The sequence below is a fragment of the Argopecten irradians genome, chromosome 13, assembly GCF_041381155.1.
Source record: "Argopecten irradians isolate NY chromosome 13, Ai_NY, whole genome shotgun sequence".
Lineage (NCBI taxonomy): Eukaryota > Metazoa > Mollusca > Bivalvia > Pectinida > Pectinidae > Argopecten > Argopecten irradians.
In genome coordinates, this window is record NC_091146.1 from 9,357,769 (window position 1) to 9,383,483 (window position 25,715).

Consider the following 25,715-nt stretch of genomic DNA (forward strand, 5'->3'; position numbering starts at 1 on the left):
GCATCAGTACATGTGAGAACATCAATTTTGTTCTAATAATTAAGTTTTAAGAAGGAATAAGTCAAATATCTGGAGTTAAGCTCCTTTCAGACTGAAGTAATATTAGCCATCAGTCCTGTTATTTGTAAATAGTATTGTGAACTATGCCAATACGCCATGGCCATTTTCGTCTAACCTGTAAAAATCTTGCATTCAATGTAGTAATTGCGCACTATATTCGACTCACTTGGCGAGGTTAACAGCGAATAGTTGTAAACACAAGTCAACCTGAATCAGTGTCAGACTAATTTAGTTCCGAGATCGTGCTTGTACTTGTTAGCCCCAAAACAACTCACCAGACTGCTTTATAGTACAATGGAAGATTGCGTGATGTAGTCTGTAGAATGCATCTTCTTTTGACTATAAACAATATTATATTAGATTGTTTTTATTAAAAGTTTTCTTATCCCCATTCAGATAATCATTTAATATCTTTCTATCTGATGGCAACACCTAGTCCTCTGTGCAGGACATGCGAAAAATATCAAAATAATGGTTATTCAATGAACGAGGTTTGCTACTCTGTATATTTGTCAATATGTTTCTGTGGGGCAGCACTATAGAGCAAGCAGAATTAATTATCACCGCAGTCTCCTACAATACGTTTGCTAAAATGACCATACGGAAAACTACGTCCTGATTTTTTTCGATCTGATAACCGTATAACAACAAAATTATTATAAATCAAATGTAGATAGTTACCATCTCTCACTTTGATATTTAGGAAATATATACATGTATGTTCGAACAATTCAAAGTACCACGCTCATTTTCAATTTTGTTCCTCAGTCCTGTTCATACGTCCTCAATAAGACGCGTACAGGATATACAGTGTAGTCATACAAGTATCTATGTTTTAAATACACGACGTATAGTAAATTTCATGTAAATCGGTACTCCATATATTTCTATATTGTCATTTGGATATGCTTAAGATCAATACAATTTATTAAAAAAAATAGATTAGCTGCTATGCAGGTAGCTATATTACGCACTTGAATTGAAGTAATTAAAGTTTAATTGCATATATTATAATCCCCAGTAATTATACCCATGTCGATGTACGTCACTGATAATGACTGTATTTAACTAAGCTCTCTCTTCTCCCCTATAACGTGCTTTGTCGAACCTGTATGAAAGGAATGCGTTTTTATAGTAAATTACGTGATATTCTCAGCCAAGTTTTAAATAATTTATCATACGTTAGATTATAACTATTAATGTTGATTTATAATGGATATTATGACTCAACTTTCTATATGGTACATACAACACAGATATAAAAATGTTCTGTAAATGGTAAATTATAATATTGGGACGTTGCAATACGTAACATTTACCTTTAAAAACGTGCTGATTGCACTTGACGTAGGCAAATGAAATATGTGCTCCAAAGAAAAAAAAAGATCAAGACCTAACGAAAAATGAAAGGGTCGACAAAAGAAAAAGAGAAATGTTAGTGAGAAAAGATTAAAAACAATTTAATAGTGATGAGTTTTATTGGATCTAACGGACTCTGGTAACACACCTGTTGACTGAAGAAGATATGCGAGGTGGATCAGACCACCCCTACCGCGATGTTAGGTAACAGGTGGTCTTATCTACACGGGATAAGGTGTGTAATTCCCATAAACTTTATACATACTATTACTTACACACATCAATTCGTGCAGGTATTTCTCTATATGTTTACCTGTATACAATACCTGTATCAGGCAAACAGAATAATTATACTACCTCCAAAATATGAATGTTAAAATGTGACGGATACAGATACAATATACGGAGATGCATGGGCTATATGTTGATGACATAAACGATTGATGCTATCTTTACAGAAGGTTAACATCACCCAAATAAAATACACATGATGTAAACATTTTGTTGCTGTGCAAACGATAACGTTACTCATCAACAATCTCATTCAATTCCTCATCGTTAAAAGGTAGTTATAGAATCTCAAATCAATTGGATTTTATTCGGTTTAATTCGGGAGCAAGTGTTCTGAACATAACTTCTGAAAAGTGCAGCTAAACAAGCAGGTTGACACGAAAAGAATTTCACTAGCATTTTTTAACTTGTTAGAATGTTGTATTTTTGCATTATAATATCAGTGGCAAATAAATGCGTAAAATAATAACGGGAGTTAAACAATGGACAAGATAGATTATTCATGGAATGAAGATCTGTCTCTTTCTATCAATATGAAAGTTTTTAATTATGTATTAAGGCTACACTGAATTAGTTCCTTGCTCTTCTGTAAATGCCGGTCGATCTCTGCTCGGTTTATTGAAAAGTTTACCATCCTTACGTATATGCGATATCTCAAGCAGTCAAGACATATTGTGATACTCAGAAATAGAATCATTATACAGACGCCGTTTTATCTAAACGACAACGACGTACAAAACTGGCGATTCATACATGTATATGATGGACTCTTAAAAAGAGTTTACATAAAAATCATCTATCTCAAATTGGAACCCATCGCGAGGGTAATCAATTGGGATCAGATGATAGTTATAATACGCCAAAAACAAATGAAATCTTTTATCAGAGATATACATTCATAAGGATCATCCGAGTGTTCTGAGCTGATACTACTGTAATGGTTGTCATCCGATCGTAAAATGCAAAACAGACTTGCCTGTTATAAAAAGTAGTAATGGTTTGTGGATATTTAAAAAAGAAAACTTCTGCTTTTTCATTATTTCTATCTCTTTCATTTATTATTGTTTTTCTTTCTACAAAATACATTATGTAGCTGAAAACTGCTACCAACTACTTCAACGAAATATATATATACATATCCCCTTTAAAACAAATTAATGAATAAGACTGTATTAACATATCAAAGAGTGGTAACTTCCATAGCGTCTTATTATAACTATAGGAGCTTGATATAATATCACAAATATCCAAACTTTAAGGAAAATTATCAAGTTAAGAGTTTTTTCTTTAAATCTTCATTTGTTTTCCTATGAGGACTTTTAAGTTAAGGAATTCCTTACTGTTCGTGAGCTATGCCCTGATAGGTTAAACAATATTCCAGTATCACAAAACTGCACAAGTATATTTGCCAAAAACAATTACCAGTATAAATAAAAGGTAACAAGGGATGCAACAATATGCATAATCGACAATCATCCACACACCTAGCACAAGTGAACAATTACATTTAAGTCAAGAAATGAAATATAATCAAAATTGTTAAACTAGGAAGTAGGTCCAGGGAGTAGATATTTGAACAGAAAGGGTACAGGATGCGGTGTTTTTATTTCACAATGTAAAATGAAAGGTTTTGATATTGAGCTTGTAAATGTCCAACAATAAATAATTTTATTAAAGATTCCGATTGAGCATTCTATAAAACAGCGATCCTCTCTTTTTGTAAAAGTAATATTGTGCACAGATTAGTCAATTTTGCGGCACGCGCACAAGAAGCACGCGCTCTGAGGGAGGTATCGTACTACGTAAGCTGAAGCTGATGGTAAATTAAAGTTAGGCACGAATCTGCGTCAGGGAAGTAGCAGTAACGGGGCTCGTTACTCTTCACGTTGGATTTGTCTGTTCTGATTAATGATATCTCCCCAGGGGAACTCTGTGCTTTCTGGAAGACAATGATATTAATTATCTAATCACATGCTAAGACAACCGTTTTAGAGTTTACACGAGCAGGGCTTCAGCGTAAGTGTATCTTATTTCGGGTCGAGAAGCAATTATGCTTTATCTCATCACACGGCCGTTTCCTGTAGTTTGCGTTGGGGAGCCTTCTAAAGTTGTTAGCATAGTGCGATGGGTTCGAGTACATAAACAGTCGAATTTGTCTAGGAAGTAAAATGGTGATAAGGGTGATATTAGATGTACTCTATTGTTAACTCATCTGATCCAAAGGACCAATTGAGCTTATACCATACTGTCTATGGTGTCCGTCGTCCGTGAAAGATCACAATATCAACTTCTTGAAAATCACTGGTAGTAATTTGATCACGTTTGGATGGTGACATCCTTATGGAGGCGGGATTTTAAACTTCTGAAATCAGACGTACTTTATTGAAATTTGATGAATACTAGTGTCAATTTGAATAGCCGGGTAAAATATGCCAATATTTTTATTTAGTTCTAAAGAGAGAATTTAACTTTCCTTTTAAGTGCAGTTGTTTATCATGATTTAAAAAAAATATAGAGAGGTGCAAACTTGTCCGAGTGCTCTATTGCACGCTACATGTAAATAATATTTGAAACGCTGTAGGATATATAAGTGTAAATACTGGTAAAAACAATATAATAAATATCATATTCAATAGAATAAATAAAGTCATCGTATCAATAATATATTTAACTCGGCGTTACTGATTGTTTAGCCACGGACACGGAAATAATCCCATGATTTCGGTCATTTCGGACAAAGGGGCCACGGTGGCCAAGTTGTTAAGATGTCTCGACATATTATGTGGGATAATTGTCCGGTTTCGACCACTGGTCAGTGGTTTTTCTCCATGTACTTCGGCTTTCCTCCACCAACAAACTTTGAACGTCCTCACATGACCCTGCCTGTTAATAGCACGTTAAACTAATAAAATCCGAACCCATTTCGGGCATCATGATTGCAGATTGCGGAATATAGTTCATATACGTATGCACAGCACGTGGGGATCGCTGATTCATCATATTACCTTCAAACCCTCGAGAAATTTAAAATATATTTTAAGATAAAAGTCAGGGCGGGTCTTTGTGATTTACTTTATTTCCATTTGTCGACTTTTGTTAAAAAAATATAAATCGAATTGGTTTTTTTTATAGATAGGGGTACATATATAGTAATCGTATTCTGTTGGGTATGGCTACGTAAAGTGATAAAAGAAATTTTGTTCGTGGATAGACCTATGAAGGCAAATTATCAAAAATCTATACGAAACTTTCCCTGCAGGAAAGACGTATCTGTCTGCAGATCTTATATTAAGGATTAGTAGCCATTTATTGAAGGTCACAGTTTCGTAAACGACATAACGGTAATTGTTTTACAGTTGATAAGCCTCTGTTTCGTAACTACTCTATTTATGTGTTACCGTTTTAGACATAAACATACCGTGTGTAAATCAATAAACGAGACATATAACGGATAAGTAATAAAACAATTCACAGTAGTTGATATAAACATTTGTCTATCAACAGAAGTTTACCGTTTCCGGTACAGTGTTGTGTTGATGCCAGATAGTGCCTTACTATTGTCCTAGATGACGGACAATTTACTGTTAAATACTCGTGTAAACTGTGGTAGTTTGGAACTTTTATATTATTTTTTGGTATAAATATTCGTGGTTATCCGTCTTTGCATATTACAAAGTTAGCTTCCGTGTGGGTAGGTATCGATTGATACGTCATTATTTTGTGAGCGCAATTCATGTCGTTTTTTCCGAAATGTATGACGCTACGCTCGCAAACGCATGAAGTCACAATCAAAACCTACTCGCAAGTACATATACCTTTATAAATATGCAAATTCGGAATAAAGCAATAGTGACAATACTAGATTTAACGTAGTATGACGAACACACTTACAACGGATTTATGGTTATTACGTAGCATGTTTCACTTCCAGTCAAGGTCCTTATACGATATCTGCATTATGGATATAACGAACTAATGTTATAAGCGAGTGATTTTGATGGTCACAAGAGGTTCGTTATGACCGTGTTTTACGTTAAATAAAACATTTCGATGTAGTTATATTTCATTGTCGTTTAACAGCAACAACGGAACAAACCTTGTAGCGGTTTGTCATATGGCAGGACATGGTAGGTTTATTGGTGGAAAGTACCTGGAGGAAAACCACCTAATACATGTAGTTATCAGTATCTGGCAACATGGGATTTCAACTGACGACCCAGAAGTGGAGGGTTTACAGTGATATATAGGGGTATATTAACCACTCGGCCAATGTTTAAATAACACGATTATTTTTAACAAACAAACCAACAAAAATCAGGAAAATAAACTAAGCTACATATTCCTTTATCTCTGTGTTTTATTCCAGATTATGATACTGATATCTTCAGTAAAGAAAGTTTAATGTTGCCGGGTGGGATGTGCTTGCTCGGTGTCTTCGGCGGCATGTTTTAGTGGAATTGTTCTACAAATGGTACATGGATACCTACCATACCACATCACAGGCTACACACATGCATTTTTTCATACACCGCGACACGCAGCCGAAGCCGTTCTTGAATGATCCTGGCGGTTAGTAGGCCGCTAAACCTGATCGACCGAACACAACTAATTCAAAACAGTACCTATTCTATTCTTTTTGATCGACACAATTGTCACAGTTTGACTAGTTGCTTCTTCATACAGTCCCTTGCTATGATAATATATTACAGAGGATATATACATTAGCTATATATCTTCATTTATACACTTCTTATCGATGTACAACACTGTATGAGTTTATCTTATATGAATTAAGAGCAATGCTGACGTTACGACAGTTTGACACTTAGCGATTTATTTTTGAAATAAAATGTTTTAGCTCCAGATTTACACTGTACCAAGATAACGCATTACACATTCGGTGAAGAAAAGTGCGATATAGGATAACGTTTCTTGTACATAACCTATATCCGGATATGCTAACACATATTACACGCAAAACAAGATAAGACAACTCTTCCTCCATCAGAGGGGATTACTGTCTCCCGTTGACAAGGAAAGATAAACCTGATATAACGTAGTTTAAATGTAGCTGCAATGTCATGATTTGCTTGATATATTACTGTTATCCTATCCAAAGTGCTAGATGTAGTTTTCCATTGCTAATACTTTAAGGTCGGTGTCATTGAAATTGCACGATTACGATATAAAAGTAGATGTCGTAAGTGACCTGAATTGAGTACAGGAATGACTTTTTAATGTAGGTTTCCTTCGCAATTGATATGTTTATCTCATAACTATTCGATGTGTTGTTCATATTTGTTCTAGAACGCGGCCTAAATAACAAAACACTGTACCAACATACGATAAGTTCCTTATGTTTCCTGGTTGTCTATGTAAATAAAGTACTTTCCGCTGTTTTCGAATTTTTTTTGCTTAAAACAAAAAACAAATCCCAGAAATTATTGACCGGTTTGATAGTCACACAATACAGAGAAAATCCCCATTCAGTATATTGAGACCAAGCATATGTATACTGTTTATCGGGTTCATCCCAATACCTTGGATTTTGGCTGGTGGCTGATACGGCTAAACCAACAATTGATACGTCTTCATGAAGCTATCAAAATGTTTTACTTCCAATAAACATCTCTATACACCTTTTAAGCTGCTACGCCGCTGACGAATGGTAGGTGTTCTCTATGAGAAACAGGAGAAGACGAACTATTATTTCGCTTCGGTTACAGAAGTTTCTTATTTTACACCATTACCACCATTGAAAAGTTTGAGCTTCTTATTTCACTTTGATATAGAGTATTAACAATGATTACTTGCGTACCGAAAACAACTCAAGGTCACTATGCCCTTTATGGAATGAAATATTTATTACCCACGCACCAAAATTATATTATATGTATTTTTGTGTTTAAACACGATTAATTTGATGTAAACATATTTTATTTGCACGTTATATACAAATGGGATTAGACACAAGTTGTAAACCTATAACACGTCCTCTCCCGTAAAAAAAATAATGATGATATTTACATATGACCGCAAATATTAAACAAAATGATAATTGAATAACGCACAAAACTAGCTTTGAGATAAAATTTACAATGAAGTTCAAGCATGATGGAAATGTCTCTGTACCCTCATGTCTGTATAAGACAAAATTATTGTAAAATACAGAATCATTTTGTAAATAACATCATTAAAGGAATCAAAAGTCAAATAATAGAAATACACCTTTGTTCAAAAGAGTCTTATTTATGCTCTTTCGGAGGTGGACCATCTTTAAATAGATAAGCTTATATCGATAATATTTAATATGTAGATTTTAGTTAAATCCTACGCAAAGGAGTATAACATGTTTATTAATTGACTATTTTCTCTTCGCTAGATACCTAGCCGCTACCCAGCTACAATCCACAGACGCACGAAAAGTATTCCCTTGTTTTGACGAACCGGACATGAAAGCAACATTTAAAGTATCTATACAACATGAGGAAGGTAGATGTTGTTAACATCAATGACAAGTTTTATTTTATTTGTATTTATTTAATCCTTCATTTATTGGCTGTAAGTATATTTTTGATATTTCTTGCTTGCATTCTAACTTTGCAAAGGAGTTTTTCAGTTTTTATTCCACATACAATACTTAATATCAGACTAAAGTTTTACTTCAATTATCCACAAAAAATGTAAAATTAATGAGACGTCATAAGCTATAAGCATTGGTATGCCACTAGCAAAATGTTAGCGCACTTATACTTCACTGTCGCCTTGTTTCGTTACCAAGGTTACACTGCCCTTAGTAACATGCCCGTGGAGTCCGAACAGTACCTGTCTACAGAGCCCGGATGGTTGAGAGTAAACTACCACGAGACCCCGATCATGTCTACGTACCTGCTGGCTATCGTCGTGTCCGACTTCACCTACAACGAGGTTATCCTTCCGGGTGACTACGAGGTAAGGTCAAGGTCATTATATAATATATATAGATATATAACATAAACTCGGTTGTATATAGACAGAAATCAAATTAGACGTGTTTACGTATACTGAAGACAATTGGATATGTCCAAGTTGTTACGTTATGTTTCTGTGTTCTTAACGTCACATTTTTCAAGGAAAATGACGCCCACAAAATGTTGACGTCACGATCGATACGTTTTGGTAAGGACAGATAATTCTGTATTATGCTAATATCCGTACCGTGTGTTTTTAGATACCAGCCACACTGGCCACACGGTGTAACTTCTGTAAACGTACATTTAAGATACCTACACATAGTAGCGCTAATTGAATGTTCTGCGAGACTTTGATATAACGGTTATTCTAAATGCGCGAAATCGTGATCGTTGTAAATTTTTCAAAATGAATTTTGCGCTTCAAATTGACTTCACCAAATGTATGCATTTTGAGGGAATTATTTCTAGGCGGAGGTCAAAACACATTTAGTGTACATATCCCTATTCCAAACTTGCTGATATTGATGTGAGTGTGTATAATCAATCATTTTCACTTGAACTATTCTATATCATATCAATTGGTAAAACGCAGCATTATACATCGGGATGCCATGCTCTACGGTAATCATGCTATCAAATTAGCGTGAATGTATAAATTGACGTCATCAATATATTGAGATGAAGACAAATGTCAATCAAGCTAATAAGAAAATTTCGTAATTGCATTCCTATGGCAATTGGATAATATGTCCAAACTGTCTTTAAAAGTAATTGGTTGGAACCGAATACAAAGACGAATTACAACGTATAACGTTGAGTCGTGTTGTATCGACATGACAGTGAACAGAACACAACATCAAACGAATTTTACATCAACTAAAGACAACCTGATAAGTTAATATTTGTTTTTCCGTTTTCCCTTTGCTATGTAATCTTACCAACTGCAAAATCGTTTACACTTGCGTAAACGCAGTGGTTGCCGCGTAGGAATACTCACACTGGAATACTGACTTTCGCAAGTAGTGTGGATGCACATCCAATTACGCCTATTGTATCTGTATGACAAATCTTCAATATACTGCATGTATGAATGCAATGTGAATTATATATCAGCAAATGAAATATTTTACAAATATTGTATAAATGGGATGAAAAAAGATAAAGTTAATGTGGAACTTTAATTTGTGTACTCTCAGAATTTGACAACGTTTCCCGCAAAATTGAAGACAGTTGTTTCTGGATTTCAGCAATTGACCGGCTGTTCCAACCATCGTATAACATTGAAAAAACAGAGTTTGGTTTTATTTGAACATTAAATTTGAAAATGAAGTGGTCGGTCGAAATGTAAATATAAGGAATGATGGGTATTGTTTGTTGTTTACTGTGTGTAAATTGCATTTTTGTACAGATATTTCAACATGACGCGCTAAAATCATACGTGTTTTCTGCAATTATCATGGTTGAGGAATAAATGTATGACCCAAAACCTTTCAATTTCTATTTTCTTTACATCTAATCCAGACGTTTAAGTATTTACTAAGAACTAAGGGCGTAAAGCGTCATTGTGGCAAATAGTGAATGAATGATAGAGACATTGATATTGAAGTAATAACACTTATTTTAATAATGAATGCAATTTAAAGCAAACGACTTCTCTGAGACAGCTGATCGCCGATAAGCTGACCCAGATTAACGGGGTTACGTCCTTAAAAATCTAAATAACACAATTCCCTTTTAGATGTATATAGTTAAGAATTTTGATGACCATGAATTTTGCAGTGTTAATTAATAGGATTAGAGTTAATCTTAAGCCTCTCTCTTTCCTGGATGCTTGTTTCGCTTTCAGTCCAACTGTATAGTCTATGGCAGTGTAGTTTTTGGTGTAGGTTTCTGTGTGGTCTTCGTTGTTTTGTGTTTAACTCAATTTTATGACATTAGGGTTGTTTGATTTTGTTTAACATAATCTTAACAACCAAAGTAATTAAGGGATGGGCCAGGTTGGAGGTTGATAATAACCGAAAAAACTAGCGGCCAGTACCTGTCAACTACCAGTTTGAATAACTTCACTAGCATTTAGACTTTCTGATTAGTAAAAAAAGTCTGGACATATTTAGTTTTCAAAAACCACGGTTCCAAGCTCTCATGGAAACGCCTTGTTGACATTTAAGATGAAACCTTGAACATTACATAAACCATAAACCTTGTGACTGTTGAAAGATATCGAGAAAGCTTAACAATTTTATTTCACTTCTTGCGTCAACATGATTCGGTTTGCAAGATAAGTGGAAGCAGAACATATGTTTTGATCTAATTCGTTCAATAGGTGCTCCGCAGATATCCCTATCAAGATATATTAGAAAGGAACACATGAGAACATAAACAAATTTTAGTGTCGGTTATGTATCAAGTAGGTCATTGTTTATCTTCAAAGGTTTTGTTTACGCAATAGTTTAAGATTCCTGTCAGATGTGCATGTGTAATGCTGCATTGTATGCTTGTCTGGTTTGAAGAGCACGACCAACAGACCAAGCGTTGTTAGTTTGAAGCAATTAATAAACAAATTGATGATTAGATCATTTTCAAAAATGGAAAGTGTATGCGGCTTCTGGACACCTCATATATGAGACAACAAACGAAATAATTGAACCGATACCTAAACAATAAAATCTACAAATACAGTTTAACGTGTGAGAGCATTTATCTGACCTGGTGTTTGATGACCAATCACTGGAAGCTGGTTTGAAGAAGGTACAAACAGTCTGAAGTACCAAAAGCTGACTTGTTTTAACTGGCCGTTGATAGACACGTGTAGTACAGACATACATCTGCCCTGATGAGTGGTTACAGACCAGAACGAGCCTCCCCCGCATACAGTTATACTTCTCCCTCCCCCGCAATCAGCGGCCATTACACTCTACAGGCAGACAATCTGTGGAGTAGAACAATGGAGAGGATTGTTTCGTCCCGGTATAACGACCACAGACGTTAACGGAGACTGATATTAAACAATATTTCATTGTTTTGATTGCTGGCGATTTATGGAACCGATTTATTAATATCAAGAATACTCCTTTGTTGATCGAATCAATGTCGTTTACGTTGTAACGACAGCATACTGTCGCTAACATAAATTATACGACGCAGAAAATTAATATTCCGGTAGCTGGATCCTAACATAGACTCATGGGTCTCTACTTAGTAGAACCTATCACTTTCTAAATTGACTTCCTTAGATTGTTACATAGCTAAAATTCTGAAAAAAGTCAAAGTCTCTGGAATACGACCCATTGTGCGATATAGTTGATACTATTCATGACGTGTTTAATTTCGTTTATTTCACTGACAATCGCGAAATTTAATTTCGGGGCGAAATTATTCATCAATTACTCGTAAGTTTTAAATAGTTAATCGACTATAATACATTTTCATTGGCTTCAAATTTCCTTTATTAGACAATGGACTCGCATGTTCGTAACGTCGTTTCTGATTGATAGATATACGGGCGTAATGATTTCATAGAAAAAAGAGACGAAATTGTTATTTTGAAAAGGTAACCTGAATTAACTTATTTTCATAATCCAAATAATTGTTTGTGTTCGTGAGCTATAACACAGAACTTTGAGTGTACTATCACTGTGAAGTACTCAGTTTTGTGTGTTATATCTCCATAAGAAAAATATCCAAAGATACCCCAGGTATACGTTGTAGTGTTCCCTTCTGAATGTAGTAGGGAGACTTGTAGTAGTGCCTATGATTCACCACTACAGGTCGTGTTGATTTTCCGGGGAACCCATAGCCTATCCCTAGAAATATTATGACCCATTGAATTTCGCTGTTCGGTATCAGAAAATATTGACAATTTTCTGAAACATATATCTGGCCTTGTATGATGGTATAAAATATATCTTTAACGAATTACAAAGATTAATCTATTTCTCTTGTCTACTATAAATATCACAATGACTAATATTGAATTGTAACTCCAGTAGTCTACCTTTTCTATTGGGATTTTTAGTCTTTCGGTTAAGCACATGTAGGTCATACCCTCAGATTTTTTTACTAATAATTTTTTTTCATTGTTGTAGTTAATGTTCAAAGGCAATGTTGGATAAATACAACAAATACATTCGTTGTATGATTATATAATTATCGTCTTGCTGTTCCGTTTTCAGTTAAGGATCTGGTCACAACCAAACAAGATCAACCAGACTCTATACGCCCTAGACATAGCAGTACAGCTGTATGATTACTTCATCAAATACTTCCAGATATTGGACGTCGTACCTAAAGCCGGTCTGTACCACATAATCACATTTACGAGATTCATTAATTTGCAACGTTATTGCAATTGATTTTCATTTTTAATACATATTTTAACATATTCCAATTTTGGTATTTTTTCCTGGTTTTCAGAGGAACTCAGAGGAACTAATCTGTGATAGTACATGTTAATATATAAGTATATACTATATACCTAAATCACGGTCGTGAAATATATATATTATAAAAAAAACCATATGATCCGCGAGGATTAAATTTCGCAATATTATAAGGTCAATATCCGGGACCAAATTGATACCCTTATGAAATAAGCATAGGAGAAATTCAATTAAAACTTGGGTAAATATTGGTTAACTGCTCTGAAAGAGACTATAAGCCTTGTCACAATATTCTGCTTGTTATCAGATTACAAAAAGTGGGCAAATGTAGATACAGCCCTAACATGTAAATACTCGCAAAGTGGACGAAATGACAACCAAGATTATCTCTCGTGCTTGTGGTTGTTATCCCGCGAATTAAGTGGACGAAATGACAACCAAGATTATCTCTCGTGCTTGTGGTTGTTATTCCGCGAATTAGGTGGACGAAATGACAACCAAGATTATTTCTCGTGCTTGTGGTTGTTATTCCGCGAATTAGGTGGACGAAATGACGACCAACATTATCTCTCGTGCTTGTGGTTGTTATTCCGCGAATTAGGTGGACGAAATGACGACCAACATTATCTCTCGTGCTTGTTATTGTTATCCAGCGAATAAAGTGGACGAAATGACAACCATGATTATCCCTCGTGCTTGTTATTATTATCCCGCGAATTAAGTGGACGAATTGACAACCAAGATTATCTCTCGTGCTTGTTATTATTATCCCGCGAATTAAGTGGACGAAATGACAACCAAGATTATCTCTCGTGCTTGTAATTGTGTTATCCCGCGAATTAAGTGGACGAAATGACAACCAAGATTATCTCTCGTGCTTATAATTGTGTTATCCCGCGAATTAAGTGGACGAAATGACAACCAAGATTATCTCTCGTGCTTGTTATTGTTATTCAGCGAATTAAGTGGACGAAATGACAACCAAGATTATCTCTCGTGCTTATAATTGTGTTATCCCGCGAATTAAGTGGACGAAATGACAACCAAGATTATCTCTCGTGCTTGTTATTGTTATTCAGCGAATTAAGTGGACGAAATGACAACCAAGATTTTGTCTCGTGCTTGTTATTGTTATCTCGCGAATTAAGTGGACGAAATGACAACCAAGATTATCTCTCGTGCTTGTTATTGTTATTCAGCGAATTAAGTGGACGAAATGACAACCAAGATTATCTCTCGTGCTTGTTATTGTTATCTCGCGAATTAAGTTGACGAAATGACAACCAAGATTTTGTCTCGTGCTTGTTATTGTTATCTCGCGAATTAAGTGGACGAAATGACAACCAAGATTTTGTCTCGTGCTTGTTATTGTTATCTCGCGAATTAAGAGGACAAATGACAACCAAGATTATCTCTCATGCTTGCTATTATATCCAGCGAATTATTATCAAATCTATAAATCGAGAATAGAAATGTTATTGCCAAATCACACTACACAGTAGCTGGCACACTACTATAACGAGAAATTTCAAATCATTTTTATTTTATTAAACAACTTATACAGAAATCATGTTACTTCTCTTTATACCATTCTTATGATAAAAACAATATTTGACATTTTACAGACGTACCCAGAAATGATTACGTGACGGTACGTTAAACTCTTTGATTCATCCAATTCACTTCTGATATTTTACAGATCACGTGGCGGTTCCTGATTTTAGTGGCGGTGCCATGGAGAACTGGGGTCTCGTGATTTATCGTGAGACTGCCCTATTGTTCGAGCCGGATGTCTCGTCCAGTGAGAATCAGTTGATGGTCACATTAATCGTTGCACATGAGATAGCACACACGGTAGGTTTAGTGATGTATTGTGTCTTTCGCCCTTCCTTCCCTGGTATAAATCTATCATCGAAGTCGTACGGCGTATTGTCAAGGCCGCTTTATTAGAATAAAACTATTATTACTGAAACATACTCCACCGCTGAGAGATCTTCATCATAATAACAATACTTTGTGTTTAGCTGTGTAAAGGTTTCATTGACTAAAATTACATAAGACAATTTGTTTTGTTTCGGATGCATACGTATGGCGCAAAGTGTCATGGACGTTTTCGGGACGCAGTCAATTAGTTTTTATCATTTTGATTTTGAATGAAAATATTTTGATAAAGGAAATATACAATTCGTCAGCAGAGCGGCGAAGCATCAATAATGTATAACGATTATGTTTCATATTACAAGCCATTTTAACAACATAGTTTCTGTTAGAATTTTTTTCATCATAACCTTAAATGAAAATAACGAATACTAATTTAGAATAAAATCCAAAACAGATCATGTTATTACATATTACATATTGTTATAACAGATATATCAACCAATTTCCAATATGTATCACTCATGATCTGTTCTCTATACTTTAAACAAACAAATGTTTTTTTTTTCATCTGCTTTGAAGCGTTTTTCCTCACAATCACCAGAGAAGCTTTGTTTCTTTAGTTTTGCGGTAACATGGTAATGGTGATTTTAAACCCAGTTTCTTTAGTTCAGAAGTAAATCAATTCTGATGATTATCATATGTTCTGTTTATTTGTCTTCGTATTTATCTGGCTACTATGATCTTGTTCTTTACTCATTCAGTGGTCCGGTGATATGGTGACAATTATTCTTTGTTCCGTTTCTGTATCCATTCAGTGTTTCGGTAAATTAATAAGGGTGCTATAATGCTTTGTGTATATATTTTTTTTTCAATGATTCGGTAACAAGGTGACATTGATACTATGTTCCGTTTCATTATTCCACATGATAACAATGATACACTTTCAGTGGTTTAATAATACGGTAACGATGATAGTATAATCTGTTTCATTATTCTTTCAGTGTTTTGGTAACATGGCAACGATAACATTTTGTTCTGTTTCATTATTCCACATGCTAAAATGATATCATTCTCTGCTTCATCTGACACAAGATAGCAATGATACTATATTCCGTTTCATTATCATTTCAATGGTTCGGTAACATAATATGGTAAAGGTCATATTTATGCTCTGTTCCATAATTCTTTCAGTGGTTCGGTAACATGGTGACGATGAGATGGTGGGATGATTTATGGTTAAATGAAGGATTTGCCAGTTTGCTTATGTACTTCGCTATGGACCATGTGTTTCCTGAGTGGGAAGTGGTAAGTTTAACATTGTTTATAACACTCTTATCAATACTAAACCTGAACATAAATTGGTTTTTACATACACAGTTGATGTAGGCTTCGATATAAAAAGGAAACAAGATCAATTCATGACATATGCACAAAGAAGCTAGTTTATATAATTAAAAATGAACTTTGTCGAGTAAGAATTTCTCAGGTACAATTTTATTGTCTTTGTTGTTTGGAGTTTGGTGATACAACTTACACGATATTTGCATTGTATTTGGTTTTCGGTTGAAGCATTGCGCACTTTCAAAATGATTGTTTGTTTTTCACCAATTTTTAATACCAATTTGATACAAATAATTCTTCATCTTCAACTATGCAGTATCTTACAATTAAACTTTTACGTACAGTTCACTCTCCATGTAGTCGTCAAGGAGGTATTTCCGGTCATGGTGCGAGATGCTTTAACAACGTCACATCCGGTCTCTACACCAATCCTGACTCCGGATGATATCACGCAGTCTTTTGACGCCATATCCTACAGTAAGGTAAAATCGTAATGCCTCATTGTAATAATAAACAAACAGAAACTTTCAGGTTGGACAAGTATGTATCAATAAAGATCCAACATTGTGAAAGTAACAACTGTGACATTAAGAAAATATGTGACGTCAAATAGTTTTTTTATTTCTGTAATTTTATGTCCTGTTAAAATTCATGGTTATTTAAGGATGTGTTAGGTTAAAAGCCGGATTACCAGTAGAAAAAAACGACTAACTAGCGGTGAGTAACTGACCTCACATGAATTTGAGGTGTATGGCCGAAAATTTTATGTCGGAACATCTTAACTACTTGCTTGGTCACCGCGGCCCATTTGTGATGTCAGAATAGTAAGATCGTACAATAAGATAATTATGCTGAAATAGTAATTATCACATACGTTTTAACAATCATTGGTTTATAAATGTTTGATTTAGGATATAAAATGTTTAATTACTCTGTGATAATGCTTTACAACCTTGTCTTTCCAGGGGATGGCCGTATTAAGAATGTTACTCGGGTTTGTCGGATGGGAGGAGTTCAGAACAGGTTTACAGGTATTATGGCATTTATTGTCTTATTATGTTGTCCCTTCATTTAGAAGATACATTTATGAATTCCTTCCGTACAACATGTATATTTAAACATCTCTTCGGAATAAGCAGCATTAACACGTATAGATGTATTACATTATAACTTTGAATATCATACAGAATGATGTTGGTACAGTATAGCGTGTGTAAACCGGATGTCACCGTAAACAGCATATTTGGTTTGTAATGACTGTTTTCTGGAATATTAAGGTTTTAATATGAAAGAAGGACAACGTTATACTGTGATACACGGTGATTCGGATTAGACAAGTTATACTGTACTTCAACTTGATAGGATTTGATTCACAAGAGAAGTATCATATTTTGAATAATGCTGTAACTGGTGTATTCCTCTATACCGACTAGAGAGAATGCTATTGAGAAGTGTTGGAGTATATTCTATTCCATTTATTGCATATAAAAGACCTACCTCCCTTGCCGGTAGGTAGCCATTGTGACGTCATTTTTTGTGAGCGACTTTCACGTCGAATTTTCTGAAAAGTAAGGAATTACGCCCGGACAAACATGACTTCGCAATCAATACCTACTATAAAGGAGAAATAACTCTATAATATGTTTATTCATAATTATTGTGTAAAATTTAGCCGAATCTTCAGAAAAAGCGATATGCTCTGAAACTAGTAAGACTATATCTTTAAGCAATGTGTATTTTTACCTTCTCCAGGTATACGTTACGAGGTACAAATTCAAGAATGCCGTGATGGAGCAGTTATGGCAGACTTTCTCAGAGGTAATGACAATTCACTCTATCATTACACAGGTTCATCTCCGGTGGACTATTAATAGATAAGCAGCGTGTTCCATTTGGCGGAACGTTCCGGTTTATCCCGATAGAAAAGTGTAATTGACGAACAGTTCGTATCATATTATGTAATCCTGTTCGTTTTTTTGTGCTTAATAAAGGGGTAGATCGCCTCGAAAATTTGACATTTTTTGTCCACACGGTTAGATTAACTTCTTTGTCCCATATTTACCATTTAAAGTTAATCGCATCCTACAGACGTCCGTTTGAAGGGATCCCGTGTCATCTCGAAAATCCATTTGATATTACTTCTATGACCCTTGTTTCAGTATTTAGCTAGAAAGCCAAGAAAGTCACGAAATATCCTAACATCCTTAAAATTGTACTAACTCTGGACGCTTATTTTATTTACCGTAGAAGTGTAGCTTTAATTAGAAATCCTGTTATATGGTAATTTAATATGTACAGTAGCTTCATATTGATCAGCTGTATTCGTTCTTCAGGCAGTTGGACATAGATTTGATATAGGAGAGATCATGGACACTTGGACCATACAAATGGGTTACCCCGTGGTGACCCTCACATCAGACGGCGACGATTACATACTAGAACAAGACCGCTTCCTCCTGGACGGTAACTCCAGTATGGGGGATCCGAGCCCTTTCGAGTAAGAACTATTTCATATCTTAAAAGACATTCATATTCAGAATTACTTGCATGGACTACCGGTTATTTGTCTTCCGGTGTTCCAAAACAGTATGTAATTTATTCCTATATCTGATGCAGTTTACCTAATAATTATTTTTGTTTTATATTTTGATAATTTGTATTGTTTACGATTGTAACTTCCAGGTATTATTTGAAAATGTTTTTCAATCAGAATACAAACTTAACAAATATGCAGAGATATATTTTTTACCTGAATAATGATTTTGATAATATCGTGTCATTTTGTTAAAATGTCATATTTATTAGTAATAGATAATGAAGTAAAGAACACTTGAACTAGAAATTCGACCAATTTAATATAATAACAATTGTAATTAGTACATACGTACCATTACAGTTACAAATGGCATATTCCGTTTACGTACATCACCGAAGAGGAGCAAGATATCCACCACCCCAAATTGGTCTGGCTCAACATGGATTCCGGTAAATTTCCTTATCCCTTATGATATTATAATCTTGCTTCGATTGCTACGAGCATTTTCATTGGTTTACAAATATGCTATCCTCTTACGTAAAACAAATGCGTCATTTGTAACGCCGTCTCTGATTGGCTGAAACAGCGGCGTAATCAAAGTCCCTGAAAACATTTGGAATTTGACGTGATTACAATTGACTCACAAGAATTAACTTGATCAATTGCTTATATCACGGAACTTTAACACAAAAAAGTAGAACGTTCACCTTGATCTTAATTAAGACAAGACGAAGAAGTAATAATGATGCTTTGTATTTCAACATCAGCGAAGATTCCGAAAGGTGAGAGCCAGTGGATTCTGGGTAACGTGGATTACATCGGCTTCTATCGTGTTAATTATGAACTGAGTATGTGGCGCTCTCTGGCGGACCAACTTAACACAGATCATACGGTACAGTAGACATCATACTCTTTTTCACACGAACAATTTCTTTATATATTACCTTAAATTATTTTGTTATCATGCAGAAATATAAAAACAGTCTCATAGTGTTAAAATTTTATATATCGAGACATTAGGTATTGGAAAAAACTGTTATAAACCAGTTATGTAATAATAATGGTACGTTTTGTATTTTTCATCAATAAATGGGAGTTGCTCTTGTTGTCTTGGAGCATATTGTGAAAAACAGCAAACTTAAAAGAAATAACAATGCCAAATACTACTTAGTCTAGTAATCGTGAATACATGTCTATTCCTCGGCGTTGACTAGGTATCTTTAAAATTTGGGATTTGATACTCGCATTCTTGCATACTGCTCCGATAATTTTCATTTTCTTACTTCCATGTATGAATGATGCACATGGATGATACAATATATATTTATCGATAATATTTCTATTAACATTTAGGTTTTCCCTGAAGCAAACAGAGCGGGGCTTATAGGCGATGCGTTTAACTTAGCAAGGTAATGTGTCATTTGAATGATCCATAATAATTTTCTTTAATGTGTAACAGTAAACACTGCGTTTTTTCTTAAGAAACATATTTCGCGCACTTAACTGGATGGATGCAGAGAAGTAATGGGAATATGCGAATAATCTAGGGGTATTATCATCTTGAAGATATTTTTAATGTTGTTGTAGAAAAAGACCCATTGACTAATAAAAAAAACTGTGTATTATATTATAGAGATATTTAACTTCATTGTAAAGTGCATAATTCATTCATAAAAACGTTACTGGTTTGGAATAGTGAGATAATAAAACAAAAAACAATACCACAATTACGTTATTAAGAAATTGTGTTATCATAATCATATTTATGGAAAGGCTAACTACAGTGTATATTATGATATTATAAAACATATTACATGATATAAATGTATGTACATGTATTTGTATGATAAACAATGAATCATCATAAATTTGCAGTCTGAACTTCTAAAATCAGTACATTTCTGTGATACAATAATCATATGTATGGAAGAGCTAAACTATATTTAGCAAAATGTTGCGTTTTACATCTAGAATTATCCATACATGTATATAATTAGCGATGAATCGTCATTAATCTGTACGTCTTTCTTTCAGGGCCAAATTACTTGATTATGAAGTTGCGTTTAACATGACCACCTACCTTGATAAGGAGGAGCGTTACGTCCCCTGGGAGGCGCTGCTGGAGTCCATCAGGTTCATCAAGGGCATGCTGTCAAAACAGGGAGCATATATACTACTTAGGGTAAGTATGACATAGCCTAGTAATAGGCACAGTCATGTAGACAGTAAACTAATAAATAACGTACTAATATATATATACAGGCCGTGAAATACAGAATGTATATGGACCTATATTATAATATATCCTGAACAACGCTTTAAATTCACATGGTCAGTATTTCGCTGCTTCCTATAAGAGACATAGTAGTAAAGGGTAAATATCGCAGCTCAACTACCCCAACCACGATAACATTTCGATGGCGTTTTGAATTTGTGGATTTCCGTGATAACGCTCTTATAACGAAAACAATAGTTTTTCCTAAGCATAAAAACTTTTCGTGCCACGGATTTAAGATTAAATAAAATACATGCATTGTTATTGATTTAATATCCTGAATATGTGAAAACAAATACATCAGAAAATAGCATTTGTGTTTGCATTCAAGTAAGTTGTCTACCCTTCGATGTTAACAACTCGTTTATAAATATACCATTTAGCCTGATAAGTGAAGTTCTAAGAAAGAGATTTGTGAGGTTTTAATATGTATTAAATTATTTTTACTTGCAGCAATACCTACATGATCTAGTGGCTCCGGTATTTGACAAGGTCGGTACTTCGACTGGTGGAATCTTACCAGAAAAGTAAGCTTTATTTGTGCCAGAGAAACATATCTCTATCAGCAATTTTAATACCATATCACCAAAATACGGTAACCATGACTTCAACGTAGTTTTTTTTCTTCAAAAGAAATGAAACATTTTGCCTTTAGTTTTAATCGTGTATTTGTAATCCCAGGCGTATTTTTCTTAAACATTATATTGTTCAAACAAAATGGGTTCACTAAAATCTTTTACAGGGAAGTTCATTCTTACATGTTTGCTAAATGACTTTATTTTATACATTTTATAAGATATGTTTTTAATTGAGCTTTTCTTCTCTTAAAGAAAATAAATGTATCACTTTTGAAATGGACGACTGAAATATTGATTCAAACGTTCCCTATGGTGTTTGGAGCTCAAGGATAACACACGAAGCCTTGCTATTTCGGAAATATTTGTTGTGATATGAAGATAAATCTACCTTATATAGGTAACTTATCCCAACATTTCTATGTCATAGATATCTCCGGGAAGTGATACTGACTACGGCCTGTGACGTAGGCGTACCAAAGGCAATTGATTACGCAAAGGAGAAATTCCGGCAATGGAAGGAGGATGGCGTTTTGTAAGTATATCAACGTAAAGTATGTCGTTAAATCTTCATCTCGAGGCGTTTACACTATCTGGTATCTGAAAAACAATATTATTGCTGATCAAAGCCGTTCTTTGATTTCATCTTAATTTGAGAATATATCAAATATTTAATATTAATGTAACGTTGTTAATGCTTTGTTTGCATTTTCCAAATTATTTACTTTCTTCTTGTCAGTTTGTAGTAATCATCCCAATTTCCGTTGTCGCACTCTTCATCTCTTTATTTTGTTCCGTCCAGACCCCCGTCCCACTTTTCCCTGACTATATACTCTGTTGGAGTACGGGAGGGCAGTGTGGAGGAATGGGACCACGTGTGGAACATGTCACTGGCCTCCAATGTGGCGGCCGAGAGACAGATGTTGATGGAGGCTCTGGCACAGACTCAGAAACCGTGGCTGTTATGGAGGTACGGCTACAAGTGTCAAATATTATATGTGTCCGAATTATGGAGGTTCCGCTGTAAATTTGCGTGAATTCTAATTCTGGTTTTTGTATTGTTGCTTTAATTCAGCGGATGGGCTCTATATTCGCAATTGTACTGAAATTCATGAATTCGAAGCATGCTCGGAATATTCAGAAATCTATTGACATTTTAAGAACAATAGTATTGTATAATGTGACGATAAATACGAACGGTGAATTTTAACCTCCGCTAATATGTCCCATATACAAACCCACGAAATGGTTGTTTTTCGTTTATTAACACATTTTACATAATACAATTTTAAAAATATCATTCTTTAGTAAACGTTTTTCATTTTGATGAAATACTCAAACGTATGCATGATATTCAAAACTGACGAGTGTACTTAAAGTTTTCCCTCGTATGTGTTAATTTGTATTATGATTAAAAACCCGTTATAACTTAATGCACCAGATATGCTAATTGGATTTTCGATGAGACAAAAATAAAGAGGCAGGACGTACGATTGGTTGTAAGCTACTTCGCCAAGAATCCATTGGGACGTATGATCGCTCTCCACCTCCTCATGAACAAGTGGGAACAACTCAATGAACAGTGAGCAGTCGTTTCTTAAAAAAACAATAATGTATTATATGTATTGCATAGAAACTTTGCTATAACAATCCAAATGACATGTTTGAATTATTAAAAATGATACAAAAATCGGTATACGTGTATGAACGTCTATATAAGGATTCAAACGACTATGATTTATCAGAATAAGTATGATATATATATTTTATGAGATGTGATTCTATACTGATTTTTCAATCCATATTATTTAATTATTATTTTAAAGCTGACAATGCAAGTTAAAAAAACATGCATTTGAAATAATATAGAATAAAATAAAATATTTGTTTCGAGACATTACCTAGTTATGACAGTGTCGTATTTAAGAAGGTGGCAGTCATTTTTCGTTTTTGCTCTGCTTAGTTACCTTCACTGACCAACCCACATGACTTGACACACGTGCGTCATTCCAAACATATCTTGTCTCGGATACACATGTCCCGATTTTGCAAATAACAATGTCAAACTGTAAATAATCACTGCACTCACCTGACAATGTTTCATTGAAATAATGCATGAATGTTTTGTCAGCTAAATCCCAAAATATATCCAAAACGAGCCAATGAAACACTTCAATTTACACCAGGTTTTACACGTACACCGACACGTGTGTTCCATTGGTTGTTGTCGTTTGTTCGGGACAGGTAGTCACGTGCACATTGCCAGTCAAGTACATCGTTTACGATTATATACATGGAGATATATGGCCGGTTTATCATTTGGATTTCTATTCACGTGTGTGGAAATTTTATTTTGACAAACATGTAAATGACAGCTAAGAGGATTTGACATATTATGTTGCCAAACAAGCCCATTATAACTTTATAGGTAAGTGTTTTGTTTACGTAATAGTAGGTGATACATAGTGGACAATTGCTAAGTGTGTTTGTTCGTGTATCGACTGAGCGCACGTGTGTCGATTCACGCGCCTTATATAGGGGTCGGTGAGAGCACCGGATACAGACAGACAAAAATGGCTGACAGTGATAGGGCATTGTCTTCATAAACGATGCTTGAAATACAAGTGTGCTTATTTATTTTTTTGTTTCAATTTCAATTAAAAACGTTTTAACTTGCATTTTCAGCTTTAAGTTGTGTTTCCGTTCCGCTTAACTTCGATTTATATTGATACATTTGCGAATTCATTTCGGGAAGGTATTGATTGTGAAACCTGCCCACAAGGGAAGTTACTCTGTATGTTCACAACGGGTAATTCATTTAAATACATTTTAATACATCTACATTTTTATAGGTTCGGAGGAGACGGATTTTTACTAAGAGAAACCATAGCGGAAGTGACGCAATTCGTCAACACGGAGTTTGAGTTAGACCAGGTAAATGTCAATCAGTATAACTTACATATATGATTAAGTTTGTACGTACAAGTTAAACATAGTTAAACTTGAGTTGATCTACATCCCATGTGCATTATGTTTAACACTCCATTGTCCTTACTTGACATAACAAAGTATTGTCCTTAATTATACTAAAGGACGAGATATATTTTTGTTCCTGTTGAAAACGTAATGTGGCCGTCCAAAACACCAGTGCCTGGGTTTTCATAATGCTATTTACTTAAAACAACCCTTGTCATCTCATTTCCCATTTGCTGCGATACCCGTGATTATATCTATAAGTTTGCAACCAGGTAAAAATAAGGAATGTTATACAATGTTCTTTGACATTTGATTTACAAGGCATTACTTTATAATGAATAAAACTGTCGTTAAACTGAGAGCCCAGGGTCCAGTTGTTCAACGGATGAAGTGAAATTTTCATTTCTTACTTGCTGCAAAATTTGTGATTATGAATGAAGTGCTGAAGAACCTTAAAAAATTTCGTAAAATTCATTTTACTGGAAATTGTTGTAAAACTGTGATTAGCCTAATCACTGTTTTAACAACTGGACCCAGATGTTAAACTGCCTGTTTATTAATATATTTGTTGTCCATACTAATGTATCAATGTCGGTGTTAGATTTGATTGTATGGTGCTATCCTTTATTTTAGCTTGAGTCGCTGTTTAGTTCCAAGATGCCTACCATAGCGTTTAGAGCGACAAGGAATTCCTTGGAGCTAATAAGGTAATCTGACTAGGGATGTACTTATATCAAGGCATAGTTAAACAGAAACTTCAATCAAGTCATGTTTAATATATCCAATTGATGACGCGGCGAAGCTGTAGTGACTATGCACAATGAAGTAAATTTTGCCTATTACGAACACTTTAATTGGCTCAAAATTATTTTATAAGCCAATAAAGAAACCATGGCGTCAAAGTTTATGAGCGTCGCTTCTGATTGACTGAGATAACGGCGTAATGATTGAATGAATGTTAAATAATGAAGAAATTATCTAAAGTAAAATTAATTGTAAGGATTATTTGAGTCTACTTTTACCATCAACCTCTTCACGTATTGTTTAAGAGTATATTCAGATTTTTGTATTGTATCTCCATAACAGGAA

General features: G+C 34.6%; 1 protein-coding gene across 1 annotated transcript in view; it reads left to right on the plus strand.

Annotated features, from left to right (window-relative positions):
* LOC138305466 (aminopeptidase N-like) overlaps positions 1–25,715 on the plus strand; it is a 53,520-nt gene that overhangs the window by 25,605 nt on the left and 2,200 nt on the right. Inside the window, exons 3-21 of the mRNA XM_069245701.1 lie at positions 8,093–8,202; positions 8,492–8,661; positions 12,836–12,956; positions 14,742–14,896; positions 16,115–16,228; positions 16,609–16,746; positions 17,230–17,295; positions 18,017–18,082; positions 18,598–18,761; positions 19,161–19,249; positions 19,568–19,692; positions 20,154–20,209; positions 20,835–20,982; positions 21,529–21,602; positions 22,081–22,185; positions 22,453–22,620; positions 23,092–23,232; positions 24,503–24,584; positions 25,260–25,333. Of these exons, the coding sequence (XP_069101802.1) occupies positions 8,093–8,202; positions 8,492–8,661; positions 12,836–12,956; positions 14,742–14,896; positions 16,115–16,228; positions 16,609–16,746; positions 17,230–17,295; positions 18,017–18,082; positions 18,598–18,761; positions 19,161–19,249; positions 19,568–19,692; positions 20,154–20,209; positions 20,835–20,982; positions 21,529–21,602; positions 22,081–22,185; positions 22,453–22,620; positions 23,092–23,232; positions 24,503–24,584; positions 25,260–25,333 (2,166 nt within the window). The remainder of the gene's footprint in view (positions 1–8,092; positions 8,203–8,491; positions 8,662–12,835; positions 12,957–14,741; positions 14,897–16,114; positions 16,229–16,608; positions 16,747–17,229; positions 17,296–18,016; positions 18,083–18,597; positions 18,762–19,160; positions 19,250–19,567; positions 19,693–20,153; positions 20,210–20,834; positions 20,983–21,528; positions 21,603–22,080; positions 22,186–22,452; positions 22,621–23,091; positions 23,233–24,502; positions 24,585–25,259; positions 25,334–25,715) is intronic.